This window comes from Achroia grisella, unplaced genomic scaffold (genome assembly GCF_030625045.1).
Source record: "Achroia grisella isolate CSIRO2021 unplaced genomic scaffold, CSIRO_AGI_Agris_v1 utg474, whole genome shotgun sequence".
NCBI classification, from domain to species: domain Eukaryota; kingdom Metazoa; phylum Arthropoda; class Insecta; order Lepidoptera; family Pyralidae; genus Achroia; species Achroia grisella.
This window is the reverse complement of record NW_026712878.1, coordinates 253299-274603: the sequence shown is the minus strand read 5'-3', so window position 1 is coordinate 274603 and position 21305 is coordinate 253299. Positions and strand designations below refer to the sequence as shown.

Here is a 21305-nt window from a genome sequence, read left to right as displayed (position 1 = left end):
CAGTTATGATCACCAATGGCATATGGACTATGTAATCCATCAATTTGATAGTTGAAATAGACGTAGTTACGAATTGGAGTAGGTACCTATGTGGTATCCACCTACATATTTTTATTGATAGTATCACAAAACGGTTTCGCAAATATCAAGTAGGTATAGGAAGGAGATGGGATTGTAAGTAGGTAGGTACTTGTGAGATTATATATTTTTTAAGTAGTGGGTACAGTATCTAAGTGTTCTATCCTCTCTATTTGAAATAGGTACCGAGATACAGATACAGATTATGTGAGATAATTTGTTAATATTTTCACTCAAATATGGAAGATAGGAGAATAGTAATGGGATTACCAATCCTAATGCTAGCAAAGTACTATGTCAGGTCGACCTTCACGCGGTCTAGTGTATATTTCAGAGTGATTTTGGCACGGGCTGACTTCACACTCATTCTATCATCCTTTACTGACAGTATACTGGCGTATACCGTCAGTGCAGGCTGGTGGGGGTGTATTCCAAATTCATCGTTGTTTTATGCTGTACTGGCGTCACATAATGTGATGTTCTTAGTTCGTGAATGTAGGCGACGATTATGACGTAGGTACCATCAGGTCAGTCAGCTTCTTTGCCGTTTTTTTTTACATAAATATAGTACCTAGTTGTTCTACGGTCCTTCCAGAGAAAACTGGTAGTTATACAGTTGGTACTAATTAGAACTTATGTTGATACCAAAGTACTTATTTACTAGGTAGATCAATCCGAAAGCCAATGACAAAAATATGCGTACAGATCAACTTTTGGAAATCAGCAACGTAGAAAATCACTAGGTACCTATACGAGTACAAACTGCTCAGTCATATGAACAATCTGATTTGTTTATTTCTTTTTGTATTGGTGTATTTCAGTTTTATGCGTAGAGTGATAGTAATAACGTAGATACTGCTACTGCTTAAAAATTTGGTTTAGATTTTTTCATTCATTGCATAAATTATTGTTTTTACTATCTGGGTTTCAGTTTGTTATACGATATATGTAATATACCTACTAGTTATTACCCGACACTTCGTCTACTTTTTATTCAGATGGAAGATGTTCGTCCACGGCGTATAAACTATATACAATGTACATATATTTTTTTTTAGCTGTGATAAAGTCAAACATATAGACAGATCTGTCTGTGTCTTTGTTTGTCAGACACAGTTTGGAATTTATATATAAGGTATTGACGACAGGCGACACATATAAGCGGCGTCGCGACGCACCTATAATATTTGTGTAGATTAGGTAGACAATAAGTTGTGTGTTGAAATTGGACAATAACTTAGAAATAATATTAGTTTTTAAAAGTGCTGTTTTAGAATAAGACATCGATTCACTGTTTAAAACTACGATAACGGTTGAACATCTGTTTGGGTACCAGCGTTCATTTGGCATTCATTGTTTATAAACACAATGAATATTTGTTGGCCTTTTGTGATAAGATAACACCGTTACTATTTTCTAGCCATCGGGTTTATGATGACCGTAGGGTTTCTTATTGTAAACATATTCTTATTGTAGACTAACGGACGGAACACGGTAATTCATGTCTTTATGAATATTGTCCAATCCGTGTTTACAGTGCATTGTAATTAGACAAGGAAATTGGTTATTGCACCAATGTTAAATATTCTTGGGTGGAGTTGTAAAATGCAATGCATTCTTTATGAGTAACTGTTAGTTTGTGAGAATAAAGAAGTAAGGGAATTTCGGCAATGTGCAAAGATATTGTTATGAAGTTGTATAACGTTGTGCATTGTCTGATAGAAATAAGGTTTGGTTTATTGCCAGTAAGAATTTTGTAAGGACTGTAGTCCCCACTACAGTCTATACCTCCCATATATAAGGCGAGGAATTTTTGTATCGAGTTAGTCGTAATATAGTTATAATGCAGTCATAATACTGTTATAATAGAGGGACTCAGACAGTCATAGTCGGATTGTTATATGTCGACGGCTGTCATAATCTAACACAGTACGGACGGCAGTTATAGTCCGTTATTATTGTAAAGTCAGTCGCGGTAGTTTCTTATAGACGCCATACAGTCTGAGCTACAGCGGCTGAAACTTGAATGTAACATCGAATACGGCTATAACTCAATTGTGAAACTTCTGTGGAGAGAATAAACAGGCTTCGAGAGACAACCGTTTCTTTCAAACCCCACCATCGATACAGTCCACTGCTCTCCCTGAGGAGCTGTCGCCAACAGTGTTGGACCTTCGAGCGCCGGATCTGCTGACAGCGACCTACGGAGATAAAATGGTAGTCACAAGAGGCCAAGCGGAACGTGATGAACAAGCGGCAGCGCTAGATGAAAAATCACCACAGTCACCGTCAATGAATAGGGTGGGCCCCCAGGAACATCGGAGCCCCGGTGACACCGTACCCTCCACACGCCGCGGATATCAGGTTGAAAATTGGACGGCCGGCGCCGAACAATTCGCCGGGCCGTCAACCGCCACCGCAATGAGGCAAGAAGTCACACAATATAGAAGAGGAACACCGACACCGTCCGTACAATCTATAAGAAGCGTGCAGGACGAGGCGATGCAGCTAGCTGACATGGATCCTAAAATGGACAATCGTACACGTCAGAAGCTAGCAATGAACACTGCCGCCTCGAACAGATATTCAGCAGACCCAGGGGAACCAGAACAGAACGAACATCGTGTCCAGGAGTGGTTGAAACAAAATGGACCACCCACGGACAACATACGAGGGGAGTCGGTATTTATAAGTACCAAACCGACTCGCCACGAGAACGGGGAACAATTAAAAACCCCGATCAAGACACAGAACAATGAAGACCAGCATCGACGATCATCAACACCGACGAACATAATGGAACGAGCCATAGACAAGCTAACGAGCGCGGTAGAATTTCTTATGAAGTCCAGGCCACCACCACGACAAGCTACTGATTTACCCATATTTACTGGGTCGCCGTGGGAATGGCTTCAATTCCGCGCAGCTATGACGGAGACGACAGCACTGTATCGCTTTACAGCAGTCGAAAACATAGCGAGATTGCGAAACAGTCTGCGGGGTGAAGCTAGAGAAATGGTAGCACCGTTGCTGAATGCCTCGACCCATCCAGATCGTATTATGGAAACGCTGGAACAATGCTTCGGTCATCCCGAAATAATAGCCGATCGTGCTATTGAAGACTTGAAGCGACTGCCACGACCAGGGCAGTCCACTAGCGAATTTAATGCATTCGCAGTTAAAGTACAAAACATCGTAACAGTTCTGAGTCAAGTAAAAAAAGGTTATCTGTTCAACCCAATGCTGACCAGGGAAGTACTGGAGAAAATGAGTCCCCATCAACGATCGAACTGGTATATATTTGCAGAGGAAAATGAGAAGCAGGATATACCAGACATAATTCAACTTTCAAACCATCTTACGCAAGAGGCGAGAAGGGCTATGAAATATGGATATTCGGCGCCTACATATGTAAAAAAAGAAATACCGCGACCACCCACGATGCATAGGCAGACAGCGATACCGCTTAGGAATAAGAGACATGTTTTTACAGTTGAAACTGTAGAAAATGAGAATAAGGGACACACGATTGTGTGCCCAGACTGCAGAGGACAACACAAGTTAACAGTTTGTCCTGAATTCACAACAAAAACAATCGATCAACGATGGAACGTTGTTAAAAAAGGCAGTCTGTGTTTTAAATGTCTCGTAAGTAAAAATAAACGTCACAATTGCGAAGCAATATCGTGCGGCGTCAGCACGTGTAAGCTTCGCTACCACCCGCTGCTGCACCAACACACAGGGCTCAGCGCAAACACCGGTGACAACGCTGAAGACATCGACAACGAAGCGGTTACGATAACGACAGTTGACAAGAGTACCGACATCAAATTAAAAGTATGTCCAGTCACTGTATTTGGCCCGAAAGGAAAACAAAGAATATATGCACTATTCGATGAGGGATCTACAGTTACGCTATTGGATGAAAAAATAGCAAAAGCAGTGGGGGCGAACGGACCGATTCACCCACTAAACATGCATGGAATAAACGCTGACCGATGCGAAATAAATAGTCGATCGGTACAGATTAAGATACAAGGACAGAGCCGACGCAAATATAAAATAAATGCAAGAACCGTCACAGAAATGAAGCTCACTAGTCAGTCTATACCTAAACGACTGTTAGATTTAAATCATTTAAAGGATTTAAATCCGAATAACCTATGCTACGATAATGAGCGCCCACAGTTGTTAATCGGATCGGACAACTGGCAGCTTATCGTTACAAGAAAATTAAAAATGGGAAGTAGAAACGAGCCAGCCGCGTCATTAACGCAGTTAGGCTGGGTACTGCACGGTACCACTCCCCGCGTAACGATCAAAAGGGACTCGGCACAGGTGCTGCATGTTACAACAGTAGCAGAAAATAAACGGTTGCACGAGCACGTCGAGCAACACTTCGACACCGACACGTTGGCTATAGAGAAACAAATGAAGATAAAGTCGACGGATCAACGAGCAATTAATTGTTTCGAGACAACCGCGCACCGTAAGGATGACCGCGCATACAAAGTCAGCTTGCCGAGGCGTAAAGATGACGTCACACTGCCATCAAGTAATAACATGGCACTGAAACGACCGAAAACAGCTGACTATCTCGCCCGCAGCGAGGAAACGGTAACAGTATATTCAACAAACTGTAGTGAACGTAGCCTACCAGATGTAAGGCGTTTTTCAAATTACAACCGAGTGCTACGCGCTACAGCGATGCTGTTTCTGTTTAGAGATAAATGTCGAAATAAGAACGCACTTCTCGACATTGAACACCTGAAAAAGGCTGAACGCGTGTGGATTAAAGAAACACTACGCAACTCATTCGGCTCTGAAATAGAGATATTGATTGATATTCTCATAGAAAAACAGCACCGATCCGCTGGACACACTAACAACGAGAGAGTCGTAAATGATATACGACAGAAATATTATATAATAAAACTCCGACCAACCGTACGAGTAATAGCAAGAAGCTATCTTTGGTGTAGAGTACGAAAGAAGATGCCTACACCACCGAGTATGAGAGACCTGCCAAGGGAAAGATTACAGCCATTTCATAGGCCGTTTTCAAATTGTGGCATTGATCACTACAACCCTATTACAATTACAATAGGGAGACGGCATGAAAGGCGATGGATAGCGCTCTTTACCTACTTAACAACGAAGCGGCACATCCGAGATGCGAATAAGCACAAAGAAAACATTGATATAGGTGACATTATGATCGTAGTAGATCATACACTGCCACGCAACGTGTGGCCAAGAGGCGTCGTCGAAACAGTACATCCGGGAGCCGATGGTGTAGTACGCAGTGCCAACGTGCGAACGCGAGGAGGTGTATTTCGTCGGCCCACGAGTAAACTGGCTGTGCTGACACCGAGGATACAAGAAGTCGCCGTCTACCAGTGAAAGGAGGCTGCGACGAGTCTACGCCGAGGGGAGGATATTGACGACAGGCGACACATATAAGCGGCGTCGCGACGCACCTATAATATTTGTGTAGATTAGGTAGACAATAAGTTGTGTGTTGAAATTGGACAATAACTTAGAAATAATATTAGTTTTTAAAAGTGCTGTTTTAGAATAAGACATCGATTCACTGTTTAAAACTACGATAACGGTTGAACATCTGTTTGGGTACCAGCGTTCATTTGGCATTCATTGTTTATAAACACAATGAATATTTGTTGGCCTTTTGTGATAAGATAACACCGTTACTATTTTCTAGCCATCGGGTTTATGATGACCGTAGGGTTTCTTATTGTAAACATATTCTTATTGTAGACTAACGGACGGAACACGGTAATTCATGTCTTTATGAATATTGTCCAATCCGTGTTTACAGTGCATTGTAATTAGACAAGGAAATTGGTTATTGCACCAATGTTAAATATTCTTGGGTGGAGTTGTAAAATGCAATGCATTCTTTATGAGTAACTGTTAGTTTGTGAGAATAAAGAAGTAAGGGAATTTCGGCAATGTGCAAAGATATTGTTATGAAGTTGTATAACGTTGTGCATTGTCTGATAGAAATAAGGTTTGGTTTATTGCCAGTAAGAATTTTGTAAGGACTGTAGTCCCCACTACAGTCTATACCTCCCATATATAAGGCGAGGAATTTTTGTATCGAGTTAGTCGTAATATAGTTATAATGCAGTCATAATACTGTTATAATAGAGGGACTCAGACAGTCATAGTCGGATTGTTATATGTCGACGGCTGTCATAATCTAACACAGTACGGACGGCAGTTATAGTCCGTTATTATTGTAAAGTCAGTCGCGGTAGTTTCTTATAGACGCCATACAGTCTGAGCTACAGCGGCTGAAACTTGAATGTAACATCGAATACGGCTATAACTCAATTGTGAAACTTCTGTGGAGAGAATAAACAGGCTTCGAGAGACAACCGTTTCTTTCAAACCCCACCATCGATACAGTCCACTGCTCTCCCTGAGGAGCTGTCGCCAACATAAGGATTGGTATTACATAAACATAAGCATATGTATATACGATTCTTAGAAGTCAAACAACTATTGTATAATATATAATTGTATAATTGGCTAGATAAAATTCGGGAATTCACCCATTCCATGTGACGGTATTATATGTAACAAAATATGTTATAGAAATAAAATATTTTTTATTTCTATTACATATTCAAATATTTTTTATTTATGAATAAAGTATTACTAGCTATGCCGCGCTGTGTTACATTACGGTAGAGATGTCTTTTAGAGTTAGTGCCTTTGTTCACTTTTTCTATAATTAAGTTTACTACTGTATTTTCAAAGTAAAATTAAGCATATATACCTACCTACCTACAAGAGATATATTATCTTTTCAGAAATTCAAGAACATGAAGATAGTGAAAACTAGTTTCTTATTGTAATAACAAATTGAAATAATTTCATAAGAAAAGAAACAATCATCAGTTCTATTATAGCTATCTGTAATGGTACACCTATTAGGTAGGTACCTACATATTGCTATTGTCACAAAATTCTCAAATGATCGATAGACACTCGGCATATTTATTTGTAGCTACAAACTTAGTATACACAAAACAAAATCATTACTATGATTTAAACACACTACTTTATCAGACAACGTAAGTCGGGAGCTTATTATTACATCCGAATTGTATTTCATCGTTCGAGATGACGGCGGCCCGATACGCGCGCCAAACTTATGTCATATGTCAAAATACATGTTAACAGTACGACGATTGGTCGGGGAGATAGCGCATGAATAATATTATGAGGGATGTGACAGCTCCTACCTGTCACTTTACAATATTGTTTATGTAAGGTAATGGCGTCCCTCATTTGAATGCGTTGGTGGTCTAAGAAAAAACTACGGTGTTTTATGGCTTATAGCTACTGAAATTACGGTTGTTTATGGCATTTGTTTTATTTTAATTTTGTCAGTACTTGCAAGAAATTGCAATTGCTTAAAGGACTTGCTGGTTGGTGTTATTGTACAGACAAAACTGATGTATGTTTCTTTCGGATTTTTTTATGAACTATAAATACGTAACAGCCCCATTGTATACTAAAACTAATAACTAATTCACTTCACTGGTAAACAATTTGCTACATCGGATATGTTTATTTTATGGTCTTATGTCATTCTATGTGTAGACTCTCGTTCCTGATAGAAATAGGTATTTGAATCGTTTTATTTGATTATTTATTATACAACATTATGAATCAATTTCGACATCAGCACTCTACATTTATTTTTGCAAACTTATTCGTTACCTCATTTGTAGGTTCCTTTTATAAAAAATAATAAGTCACAACTATGACAAAATTAAGCATTGTAACTTATTATAGTACACACATTAAACCACCCGTCAGTACATCAGCCTTGAGAAGGTGAGCGCGTGTACCTCCGATATTTTTACTAAAAAGAGTAATGGGCCCGTCTATTGAGATGGACCCGCCATCGGAGCTGTGGAAGAATGTTTGTGCACCCTTAGCTCACGCAGTAAGCGGTAGAGGTATATCTTGGGATTTTAGCCTGTAGGATTTATGGGGCTGGTTTCCCCAAGTAAAAAAAGGCGAGTAAAAATATTTCGGTTTGATCTCTTAAGCTAATCTTATAATCTGCGCACGAGTTGTTCATATTTTAGTAAGTCTAGGTAATAAAGTAGTACGTACCTCATACATTTAGTACATGTGTCTGTTGACCGATAAATATATCGCTCAGCGAGTCTTACGCACCAGACGTGGATATTTCAAGTGTTGTAATTGTATGATTTTCCAGCCTGAAGGTGTATTAGGTGCTAGGCCATGTAATTTTGGTAGATTGCTGTCTGAGTTCGTACTTTTAATAGGTAGATATAAAATTTTAAAAACATGTCTTCAATTTTTTATATAAACTAAGGTGCTTGAATCGTCTGTCTCTATGACAGGTGAATCTATCTCAGAACAACTCTGGTCTTTTAATCTTATTTAGCTTGTTGCCTGTAATGTTAGCGATACTTCAAATTTGAAGTAGGAATTAAAGGCTATATTGTTTATGTTCAAATATTAGATAATTATAGAATAATGGGTTTATATATTTAGTTCAATAGATTAAGGTTTTTTAGTCCTTTATGACTTTTAAAAGGCGCATGTAAGATTAAGTAGGTATATCGTCGATTCCCTCTTCAAGACTTCCTCTATCCTAAATGGTGCTACTTGGAGCATGTTATTCTTATGCTCCATTTTCCGAATACAGGACAATGTTCCTGTGAAACAACTATTTACAGTAAATAAATTGCTGGAATTGATTTTAAACATAGGTATAAGACTTCATCTTAATTATTTGTGTTAGATTAGATTTTTTTTTTGTTTGCAATGATTAGATTCCGAAACTGCTGGACTAACATAGAAAATTATTTTACCATTAGAATTTTACATTATCAAATTGCAAAAAAATAGTAGCATAAAATTCTTTAAAATGATAATATCCTAAATTTCTTCAAAATATATGTATGGGCTTGATCTGGATTATCTTTATATATATTTAAATAAAATAACAAAGCAAACGTTTATCTAATTTAATTTTATATGAGACAAGACAGTTGACATATTTAAGTTGCGCGCGCAGCTTCGCATGCGCGCTGCCTATACAATATATTTATGTACGTATACAGCCATATTACTCCCTTCCAGAGACCGTTCCTACGGGCGATAATAATCTGGAAATTTTACTATACGTCCTAATCTTGTTTTAGTTTTTATTTTTTCAGGTGCAGGCGTATCGTCGGAGCATTCAGGTGGAGTGCGGCTGCTGTCATCTAATATGTACGCTGGCTTTAAGCGATCGACGGATACAGTGACAGGTTTGCCTTTTACTATTATTTTGTATACTTTTTCAGATCTCTCTAGTACAGCATATGGACCGGTGTATGCAGGTTGCAAGAAAGCTCGTACTGCATCATCTCTTAGAAAGACATGACTAGCAGTTGGTAAGTCCTTAAAAATAAATATGGATGGTTTTACGTGGCGTGAAGCAGGTGAAGGTTTCAAATTATTTGCAAACGAGCGCAATCGAGCACTGTACTCAGTGACGTCTGTTGTTACAGCTGTGCTGGGGTCAATAAATTCTCCCGGTAAGCGCAGCGGTTCTCCATAGACCATTTCTGCAGTACTCGCTTGGAGATCTTCCTTATACGCACTTCGAATTCCAAGTAGTACCAAAGGTAAGGCTTCCATCCAGTTTTCAGTTGCATGACATGTAATGGCATTTTTTAACTGTCTATGGAATCTCTCTATAATTCCATTGCATGCAGGATGATATGCAGTAGTCTTCTTATGATGAAATCCTGATATTTTGGATAGATGTTGAAATAGAGAAGATTCAAACTGTTTACCACGGTCTGTTACTATGTCTATGGGTGATCCAAATCTTGATATCCAACCAGTGAGCAAAGCTTTTGCGACTGTTTCAGCTGTAGCATCGGGTATTGGTATCACCTCAGGCCATCGACTGAAGCGATCTATAGCAGTGAGGCAATAGCGGTTTCCATTACAAATTGGAAGTGGTCCGATGAGATCTATATGTACGTGCATAAATCGTGCTCGTGGCAGTTGGAATGAACCCAAAGGGGATGATACATGCCTAGTTATCTTAGATCGTTGACAAGCTAAACATGTACGTGTCCACTCTCTGCAGTCTTTTTTAATACCAGGCCATACGTAGCGTTCTGCTACTAACTTGACCGTTGCATTAGCACCAGGATGGCTTAATGCATGTAGGCTATTAAAAACTTGTTTCCGCAGTGGCTTTGTGACAAAGGGCCTTGAAATTGGAGTGCTTATGTCACAATATAATTCGGCGTGAGTTCCAGGTATCTTTATCTTCTCCAAATGTAATGATGTTTTATGGTCCAGCATTTCTCTTAATTCTGGATCGGATGCTTGTGATTCAGATAGTTGAGAGAAATCTATAGAAAGTTCTAGTTCTTCTACTCTGCTCAATGTGTCAGCGACTATATTATTTTTACCTGAGATGTGTCTTAAGTCAGTTGTAAACTGCGATATAAAATCGAGATGACGAATCTGTCTCGGTGAACATTTGTCTTTGCGTTGATGAAAAGCGAAACATAATGGTTTATGGTCTGTGAAAATTGTGAAATCTCTAGCTTCAACCATGTGTCTAAAATATTTCAATGCTTCATAAATCGCGAGAAGTTCTCGATCATATGGAGAATATTTTTGTTGTGCTGCGGTTAACTTACGTGAAAAGAAAGCAAGCGGTTGCCAGTCACCATCTTTATATTGCTGTAATGCAGCACCAATTGCTTTATCTGATGCATCTGTGACAAGACCTAATTTACATTGGCAATCGGGATGAGCGAGAAGTGTAGCACGACAGAGACTTTCTTTACAATCCTCAAATGCTTGAAGTGTGTCACCACATAAGTTGACAGGGTGAGATCCTTTTACAGAACCAATCATTAGAGAATGAAGGGGTGCTTGAATTTCTGCAGCTCCGGGAATGAACCGTCTGTAGAAATTAAGCATTCCTAAAAATCTTCGAAGTTCTCGAACTGTCTTCGGAGGTGGAAATGATTTGATAGCTTCAGCTTTCTCCTCAAGAGGTTTAATTCCATCGGCTGATATGCTGTATCCAAGGAATTTGACTTCAGATTGACCAAAGTTGCATTTTGCAATATTAATAATGATACCGTAATCCTTCAGTCTATGGAATAGTATACGCAGATGCTCTTCATGGAGGTCTTCATTCTTCGAAAACACTAGAAAATCGTCAATGTATGGATAGACAAAATCTAGCCCTCGTGTAATTTCATCCACAAAACGCTGAAAAGTTTGACCTGCATTTCGTAATCCGAAGGTCATGGCAGGAAATTCATATAATCCGAATGGTGTTGTGATGGCAGTCTTATGAATATCGTCTGTATTAACAGGAATCTGATGGAAGGCTTTAACAAGATCAATTGTTGAGAATACTGTACAACCTGATATACTGTGTGTGAAATCATGGACATGTCTGACAGGATATCTATCAGGTATGGTGCGAGCATTCAGCATTCGATAATCTCCACAAGGTCGCCATCCATTATCTTTCTTTGGTGTGAGATGTAGTGGCGAAGCCCAGGAGCTTTCTGAAGGTCGTGTAATACCTAATTTCAGCATATTTTCAAATTCTGTTTTTGCTATTTTTAGTTTGTCTGGTGCGAGGCGGCGTGGTGTGCAGGATATAGGTGGTCCTGGTGTGGTCCTGATAAAATGAACAGTACTGTGCTTAACTTCAGCTTGTCTTCCAGATGGATGTGTGATTTCGGGAAAATCTTTCAGGATTTGGTCGTACCGTGAGTCACCGATTGGTATCTTGATAGAAGAAATGGCAGTTGATGAGTGAGCAGGAGAACAAACGATAGAAAGTGTCGTTGTATTGTCCAGCAAACGTTGGTTACGTATGTCTACAAGAAGGCCATAGAACTTCAAGAAATCAGCTCCTATAATTGCTTTAGTGACATCACCAACGATGAAACGCCATGGGAAATCGCGACGTAAACCAATATCCAAATCTAGATGAGTATATCCGAATGTGTTAATTGTTGTACCGTTTGCAGCAGATAATTCAAAATCTGATTTAGGACGACGCTCATGTAGTGCTCGCCGTGGGAAGACACAAACGTCGCTACCTGTATCGACAAGAAATTGCATCTTCGACCGACGATCTACAACAAACAGGCGACCAGACGTATTGGGACGGTCGTACGTCGCCATTACAGACCGCCCTCTGCATTTCCCGCATGATATTTACATGGTTTCACACAACGCTTAGCTTTTGATCCAAACTTTGCGTGGTACCAACAGTTCGGGAATTTTCTATAGTTGGACTCTGATTGCGTTTTCGAGTGGCTGCGACTTCGTTGACGAGACGGGGAACGAGACTGACGATCTAGAAGCATCTTCATCTGTCTTCGAAGCTCAGCTATCTCGTTAGCCATGGTGTCTAGCGATGATGCTGGAACTGAAGCGGCTGATACCTGCGGTGTAGCTGGAGCGATATCCTGGATGCGGTCTGCCAGATCTGAAAGTATCTCCAGTGACGCTGTGGGTTGAGCGGCTATCACCGTTTGTACGCTGTGTGGTAGTCTGCTTGTCCAGATAGTCTTGATGAAGTCTTCTGGAACGTTGGGTCCTGCGAGACTTTGTAAATGTCTCAAAAATTGAGATGGGCGGCGGTCTCCTAATTCCTCATGCATGAGAAGTTGTTTTACTTGTTTTTCACGTGAGGCGCTTAGACGTTTGATAAGCTCTGTTTTTAATTTATCATATTTTTCAGTGGAAGGTGGAGAGATAATAATATCTTTGACTTCTTTCGAAAATTGATGATCCAGTTGTCCAATAACGTAATTAAATTTTGTTATATCTGATGTAATATTTGAAACTGCGAATTGTCCCTCGACTTGTGCGAACCATATTTCTGGCTCTTCCGGCCAGAAAGGAGGAACGCGTATTCCGACTCTAAACAGTTCAGATGGTTCGGTAGCTATTGTATTTTCCAAAGACATGATGTTCATATATATCAATAAAATTGTGTTTTACATGTAATTTTGTTCTTTAAAAATATGTATTTTATATCCTTACGGTTCTGTCCAAGAGCGGGGTCACCAGTTATGGGCTTGATCTGGATTATCTTTATATATATTTAAATAAAATAACAAAGCAAACGTTTATCTAATTTAATTTTATATGAGACAAGACAGTTGACATATTTAAGTTGCGCGCGCAGCTTCGCATGCGCGCTGCCTATACAATATATTTATGTACGTATACAGCCATATATGTATTTCATTTTAGTAACTCCCCGCAGGTTGCCGGGGCTACCGGGGCGCCGCTAGTAACTTATGAGTAGATTATTAACATTTGCAGTGTACGAAAACGGAATTATTTACACAAGTAAGTGATGGAAAGTGGACAGTGGCTACTCAGTTATAATTGATTTGGCTACTTTTTGAAATGCATAAATGTAATTAACAATGCGAAAACATTACCAGACTATTAAGGGAACAGTTTCAGTAATTGAATAAGATTTTACGAGAACATTGTACGCGAGGCTCCGTGCTAAAGGGCAGAGACGCTACATTAGCGCGGGCTTTCGAAAATCGAACTGGGGAAAAAGAAAAAAAGGCGGGAACGAAATAATTATGCACGTTCCGTTTTGTAATGGGCGTCGCGCTACCGTTTCGCTTTAATAGGTCGCTTGTTCTCAGAATTTAATTACGCTCCGAGCGCGCTCAGATTAGCCGGGCGCGCGTTCCGTTTTGTTAATAACTCTAATAATGGATGACGCTCGCGCATTTCGTTGCTGTAATGATATTTCCTTCTTTTACATAGCCTCTTTATTAGAATGATCTAATAAACAGAAAAAAAAACTAAATACCGCGTCTGTACGTACGGTAAATCAATATATTAATAAGTAATGCAATAACAAGCTCCTAAGAACAAATTGCCTAACCGATAAGACAATGGTCAGACTGAAACAAAATACAAAACGATACGTCCTTAATAAGAACCGGGGTCCAGAGATGAACACAAAAGAAAAAGATAGCCTCCTATTGTTTTTTATCATGTTGTCAATATCGCGCGGCCAAATTTTCAATATTGGAATGCCACGATTCGCCAATAAGAAGCAGGGAAGAATTGATTTATTGTCCAATTAGCGTCGGTCAGGTGTGCCAACTGCCAAGATAGCATCAGGCTGGCCAACCTAACTGGGCTGGAACTACTATTTCTTTTGGCGCGTTCTGTTTAAATGGCATATTGGAATCAAAAAAAGAACCTTTACACCATTCTGGATTCGTTTTCTGGAAGGTGAATTTGAAATTCTGATCGTTCACGGCGAAGGTCTGGGTAAGTGGAAATCGATTTGAATTAATTGCGCTATCTGGTTTTTATTCTTAAAGAACTTTAATTTGATAGTTTGTTTTTGTTTCGTTAAATGTAGGATTCAGGTAGTTTCGATTTAAATTTATTGAAACATATCGATATCACTAATTTTTGTATAATTTATGATTTAATATTGTGCCCTATCTAGTATAGGTAATAGTCCAATATAAATGTAGTTTACAGTGTTTGTCATCTGGCCATTTGATATAGGTGCCTACTATGTAATATTGTCTTATCTGTGTTACTACTAATAAATATAATAATAGTAGGAATAAGATGACATTTGTGATTTGTTAAACGATCTACGAAAGTCTAACGCAACTAAGCATTCGAACACTTTACGTACCACCTAACATGATATAATGTATAGTACCTATAATAATTTTTAATTTAGATATAATACACAACTCTATAATTATAGAGATATTTAGAAACAGTTAGGTAATGATGAGTATTAGATATTAGTATATTTCTTAACGGAAATTGTACTAGACTCTAATTTACACATTTTATAGTGTATAAATTAATGTTATAAATAAATGGCGCGTATGGTTTACCACATAGTCTAATTGTGTTACCAGCAATAGCAATGGAAGAAAAGCTTGCATAAGCTTGTACAAGTTAGAAAAAGATAGTGATATAGCATCCCGAAATACATTCCCCGCAATAAATGTGCGGGAAAGAAAGAGACGTAGTAATAGCCGGAAATTAGCACTCGTCTATCTTTCATTTTACACCCCAAATTTTCTTATTCCAATTTCCTCTCGCTACGAGGGCCTCCATTTTACGGGCAGTAACTGTTAGGGCTTTGCGTAATGAAATCTATCTCTTACTGTTAGCAAGCAAAGTTGAAATTTCAGTGAATGTGTGAACAGCAATTGTATCGTTCTACACTTGTGAGCATTTTAGAACACTCTGTCATTTGAAATGAGTCATTTTCTGATAAGAATGCCCTATTGGCTGAGACGTGTGCGCTTCGGGCCGCCGGCCGATAATGCCATTTCCGAATGTAGATAGCGAATAACTTGGGTGTCGGTTTTTGCACTGGAGTTTTAATAATAAAGCATAGGGGGAGAGGCCGAGATATGGAAATGAGCGTGTGGAGGAGAGGAAATTTGAATTTATACACCAGATAGTTTTATTCATGGGGGGTGCGCGGTCGTTTGCCGAGATTATAGACTCGATTATGGGGATGCGACAACTAAGTTGGAATTTTCATCTTTTTATGATGACAAAGAAAATTAATAATGCGTAAAAATATTGATTTTGTCGCTATTATATACGGTCAGGTGAGGATCACAAAAGGGGCCGCAGTATTTCGCGTGAGAAACGCGCGGGCGATATTGTATTGAGGATGCGAGGCGGTTAGTTCAAGCCATTAGCTCTGAAGTGAACGATTGATGTGGTGGCTAGCGAGTTACATAGCTGCGGTTAATCGCGGTCAGTTCAAATGATTATTAATTAAATTATTATGTACCTATATAATAATCATTTAGATAGAATGATTTACTTATTCATTAATATATTGATGTTTAAAATCGTCGTGATCTAGGGTTTAGTAATATCTCAACATGAAGATAGTGAGTGAAGGGAGTGAATTGGACAGTAACAAAGAAACTTGTATGTCAGTTTATACTTCGGACTAGCTCTGCGATGATGAAAACGCTGATATAAATCTAAAATAAAGTCTAGAGAATAAGGTAGACTGACCTCATCCACATTGGATTCAAATAGACTCAGCGAAATAAGGGCATGTCAAGTGTTAGGTATGTTCATTAGGACATTGACAGTTGAGAACGCGTCTGTCTACCTTGTATGGAAGAAAAGTCGTCGAAAAGGAATACATTATATTATTTGTTACGAGAAAATGTTAGCTATGAAACTAGGGGTAGTTCTGTAATTGGATTGTCACATTGTAGGACGGCACGCTCCAACGGTAATTAAGTTTCAAGTTTCAACACTAACGTCGACACAGCAATGGAGAGGCGTGTGTTAAATGAAGTTTGTACCATTCTGGGTCTGGCTAATTTAGTTTACATTTATTAAAACTTTTCAATATACTTTAAGAATGACGATGTTTTTATTTCGATGGTTTTAGAATAATATTTTTTGCCAAATGATCGGATTTTCATGAGTCTATTTGCAACCGATAAGATTTACTTTCATGACTGTCCCATACAAATTTAGTATTTCCGTTTTTATACGAAACAAGATACTTATATCAGCTTATAAGTTGTACTGAGAGTAGGTAACGATATCGCTTACGTAATCTCGCGTAATATGCCTACGCGCGATATGATCATAATATACACAAATTTGTTTAGTGTGTTCATTCATAATCACACATTCGTAAATGATCATGGGAAGAATTCTCGAAAGTTTACACCCACTTAAAAAAACTTAGGACCATAAATAATAATACTTACAACAATACAAATTTTTATCGTCCGATAACTTGTCTCTCGCACAGGTGGATGAATGAATACAAAGATAGTTCATTCATAAAAGGTCCGTTCAGTCATTCGTGAAATGCAAAAAAAATCTCCAGAAGTGGCCATAATACTCTTTATATATTGTGTAGAGTTAATCTATTACGTCTTCATTTCTGTATCCCATGAGATTTTGGAATACGATGATAAATATCAATTTATTATGCTACAAGCCAATATGACACCGTGAAATGGGCCATTCACTATTTTGTAACTCATTTTTTTTCAATAAATATTTGTTTTTTATAAATTCATGTGTGATTTCTAGGTACCATCATGAATGAATAATTCATTCATGGCAATATTATAAATTCCTTTTTTTAAAGTAATTTTAATAATTAATATTTAATGAGTAACTAATGTATTAATATAATTTATAATATGTAATGAATATTTCATGAGTAACTACGTATTATTTGTATTTAACTACAATTTTGTATCCGTATGATTAATTCACACAGAAATATGTATATTATTATGTGGTTTTTCCCGGGTAAAATATATATTTTTTATTTCTGTATTTGTACAAAAATCTCTAATTTTATTAGTGCACGAATAATTCCAAGGAAGCATATTATAAAGCTAATCGTTAGAGTTCCAGCAACTTTGTCTAAATAAGTATATGTAATAATCAGGTACCAGGTACGAATTAACTTTGGTCTATTGGTCGAATGCATAGAAATATTCAGTATTTCTTACTAAAACTATAATTATGGTGAGTTTTATAACACTTTACTACGTTGTTGATTGATTGCCTATATTAACTTTCATAAAGTAAAATTTAAGAGAGTGAAATAGGTACTCTCATCAAAACTCTATTTTTACGACGCAATTTTTATTTTTATATGAGAAGTCATCAAAATTGGGCGAGTACACAAGAAAAGGTTACGTAGAGTTTATCAGTTAATTCTTATGGCGATGGAAACAAAATTAGGTTATTGTGGGTAAACAGTATAATAATTTGCTTCCGTACATTGTGAATGATAAATTAAAAAAAAAAACAGTGACAGGAGCATATAAAAATATATTACGAGTATTGTGTATATTTTTAGCTCAATAAATTAATTAAAGCAATATGGCAAAGTAAATGTTCTAACTTCGTGCAAAAATAAATATATTCAATACCTTAACCTTAAATGAGGTAGTCAGAGTGCTGCGGAGAGGAATATTCGACTGTTGCCGTTATGGTGAATGTAAAACTGGACCTTGCATTCCGCCAGGTACTCGTATATTTGAACACAACGTGTGTGGTGACCATCGCTACCTCCCAGATGGAATTTAGTTTACCGATGGTGTTTTCCACCAGTTTTAATTTGAGTATAAGTGCACATTAAAACTTTGAAGTGGACTAGATTAAAATTGTATTTAAACGATGATTGTTAGTATTATGGGAAATAAAGTCTTACCTGTTTCTAATGTCAAACTGCATTCCTGCATTTTTTGGTGGGTAGTGTGTTAGTTTATCTTTAAATTACTTACTAAGTACGTATTTATACTTATGTTGAACTATACATTAGTAGATGAACATAGTGTAATAATAATATTTAGCAGTTATATTCTTCTGTGTTTAGCCAGTTATATTATATTATCAACATTTTCTATAAATTCCACATACGTTTATTGAATAGAAAATGCTCAAAAAATGATATATGAAGTTGCCGATACTATACTTTTCATATAAATTTTATTACTTTTTATAATGACATATTTTTCACAAACAAAAAATTTATATAAAGGACTAAACGTTAAACTTCCGAGAAACTTGTTAAGATATATACTTTTTTAGGTCATCAAAGGATTTAAAAATATACATGTTTTTCTTACATTGTCACAAGCATAGAGCTAGTAAGTACTTAATAGTGGATACCATACATAAGTAGAAGTAGAAATCGCAATAAACTGCAATCAATAAGCGGATGGGAGCGAGGCATCTTCCCCAAGGAATGTTGATATGCTGTAAGAGTCGATCTGCTAATGATTCTCGTTATATGGTCGCTTTGTTCCTGTGAGTTGCACAATGACAGCTTGTGAATTTACAGCTATTATAAAGAAATTTTGTGTATCAATTGTTATTTGGAATGGGATAGGTGTTCAAAAATTATCTCATTGTACGATTATTTTATAACATTGTACGATGTTTCCCAAAGAAATTCGAAAAGTTTTAATATATCAGTTAGTAACTTACAATATATGAGTACATACATATATAAATATGAACAAAATATTTTTTAACTTATTACATAAATTAATCAAAATGCAAGGTTTGTATGCCTTCGGAGTTTACCCGTGATCATGGCAGTTGAAACACTGCCGAAATATCGGGAACTCATTAAATATAAAACGGGGTAAGATCCCGTGATTTTTAGTAATTATACGTGTTATATACTTTTTTATTGTTACCTTCATTGGTTTTTCAGAAGCAATAAATATTACACATATAACAGCTCTCACATACTTATTAGATTTCGTTAAATGTTTGAATTATATAATAATATTTTATCTGTGGTTTTAATTGTTCTAGGTTGTTCATTGTAAAACATAATTTTACATAGACTATATTTTTCGAGACTCAGTCGTTATTCAGTATACCTATATTATATCAATAAATTTAAAACGTTTACATGCATAGTTGCTAGAAGTTGCTAGTGAAAGGCACTTCTAAGATCGTAGGCAGTACTTACATCTTCCATAATTGTCATCTTAGAAGATAATCTTATTTTGTCAATGTCATTATTGAAGTTAAAATAATTCCGATTAGCGGAAACCTAGTCGAGTTGCGGAACCCTAACAAAGCCTGAGTTGCATCAAATTCCATGCAGAAACGTGCAAAAACATATGTGGCTTCTAATTAATAATATCTTGTTAACAGTCATTTACAATTAAGAATAATTAGTATGGTATCTATCTATGGTGAGAAGTTACTCTATTGTACAAAGATACTCTCTCAATTCTAATTATCTACTATTAATGGTTGTTGGTGGCGGTGGTGTGAATTCGTTTGTTCTGTGCAATTGTTGTTATGTTTAGATACTAAAACCCAAAAATAAATGTAAATTGGAATCTATTCTCCACAATTAACCTCTCTCTGGGCCGTTGTTCGTGTAGAGCCGAGACTAGTAGCCAACCAAGCTCCGTAGCGCAGAAGCCTCCTGGTGTCTTCACAGACTTCATGTAGCGACTTCATATTTCATAGGTTTTGTGTTCGTACTTAATGTGCCTAATATATAATACCTAATACTTATATACTAAATTTAGTGTAAAGCTAATTCGAGTATTCTGCGTAGAGGTAGCGTTAGCAACGTATTTTTAAAATATGTAATTAGTATTAACTAGCAACTCTCCCAAGCTTCTCACAGTTGCAGTGTATATACCTACTAATGTGAGGCAGTGTGGAGTGATAAATAATATTATGATTATACATTCATCTTGAGTCACTGAAACTGAATTAAAATAGTTTCAAAGATCTGTTGCATAGTTTAAAGGATCTAAGTGTAGACACAGTGGGATTGAGGTTATTTTGTACTATATTATAAAACATTAAAAATGAAGCATTCATTTTAATACGTAACCACACACCACCTCCCGTATAGGTAACATTTGTGAGGCTAAGGACATGGCCGTACCCAGTTCCTAGCTATAGGAAGGATGGAGAAGACTAAATAATGTTATTGCATTTGTTAATGCTCCTATGGCTCAGGATTTATCTTAGCTTGTCTAAAAATAATGATATCTTTTTACTTTTCGATTAGTTAAACTAAAAACTATTTTTTAGCGAATTTTAAGAATGTATGGCATTCTTTGGTGTCACCCATTCTCTCTTTTTGCAATAAAACTACCTATTTCCGTATTGTAAATTTTCTCAGGAAAAACTGAGCATTTTACTGAATACTGTACGACCGGGTTTTTAGTTTTGCATTTAGATTTAACGACGCAATATGTAACCCACACCCTCCTAATCAATTTGCAACTATCTGATGTTATGTTACTAAGTTATGAACTGCTTTCCCCGAATTGCCAAGATTTTTGCAAAACAGCCCGCTGAGTCATTCACAATATTGGTTCATTCATACAATTTATTCAATGGGTTTAGATTTTTGTAATAGGATGTAGTATTTTGATACTTTTTTAAATATTTTATTTGTATGACTTATATATTTAAATATAACGTATTTAAAAAAATACGTTTTAATGTACCTAATTGTAATGGCAAACAAGTATTCACAGATCTATCGTAAGTGGTAACTGTCTCCTAAATACATGAACTGTACGCTACGTGATGCCTGCAATATACAACTTAAGCCTTATTTCCGGAGGACGATGGTGAGTCCT

The 21305-nt window shown here is 37.2% G+C and overlaps 1 protein-coding gene across 1 annotated transcript; it reads right to left on the bottom strand.

The window, feature by feature from the left end:
• Positions 1 to 12317: 12317 nt before the first annotated feature.
• LOC131845429 (uncharacterized) lies at positions 12318 to 13109 on the bottom strand. Its single transcript, XM_059194494.1, has one exon. It carries the CDS (start codon positions 13107 to 13109, stop codon positions 12318 to 12320), a length of 792 nt encoding a protein of 263 aa, XP_059050477.1.
• Between the last annotated feature and the right edge of the window lie 8196 nt (positions 13110 to 21305).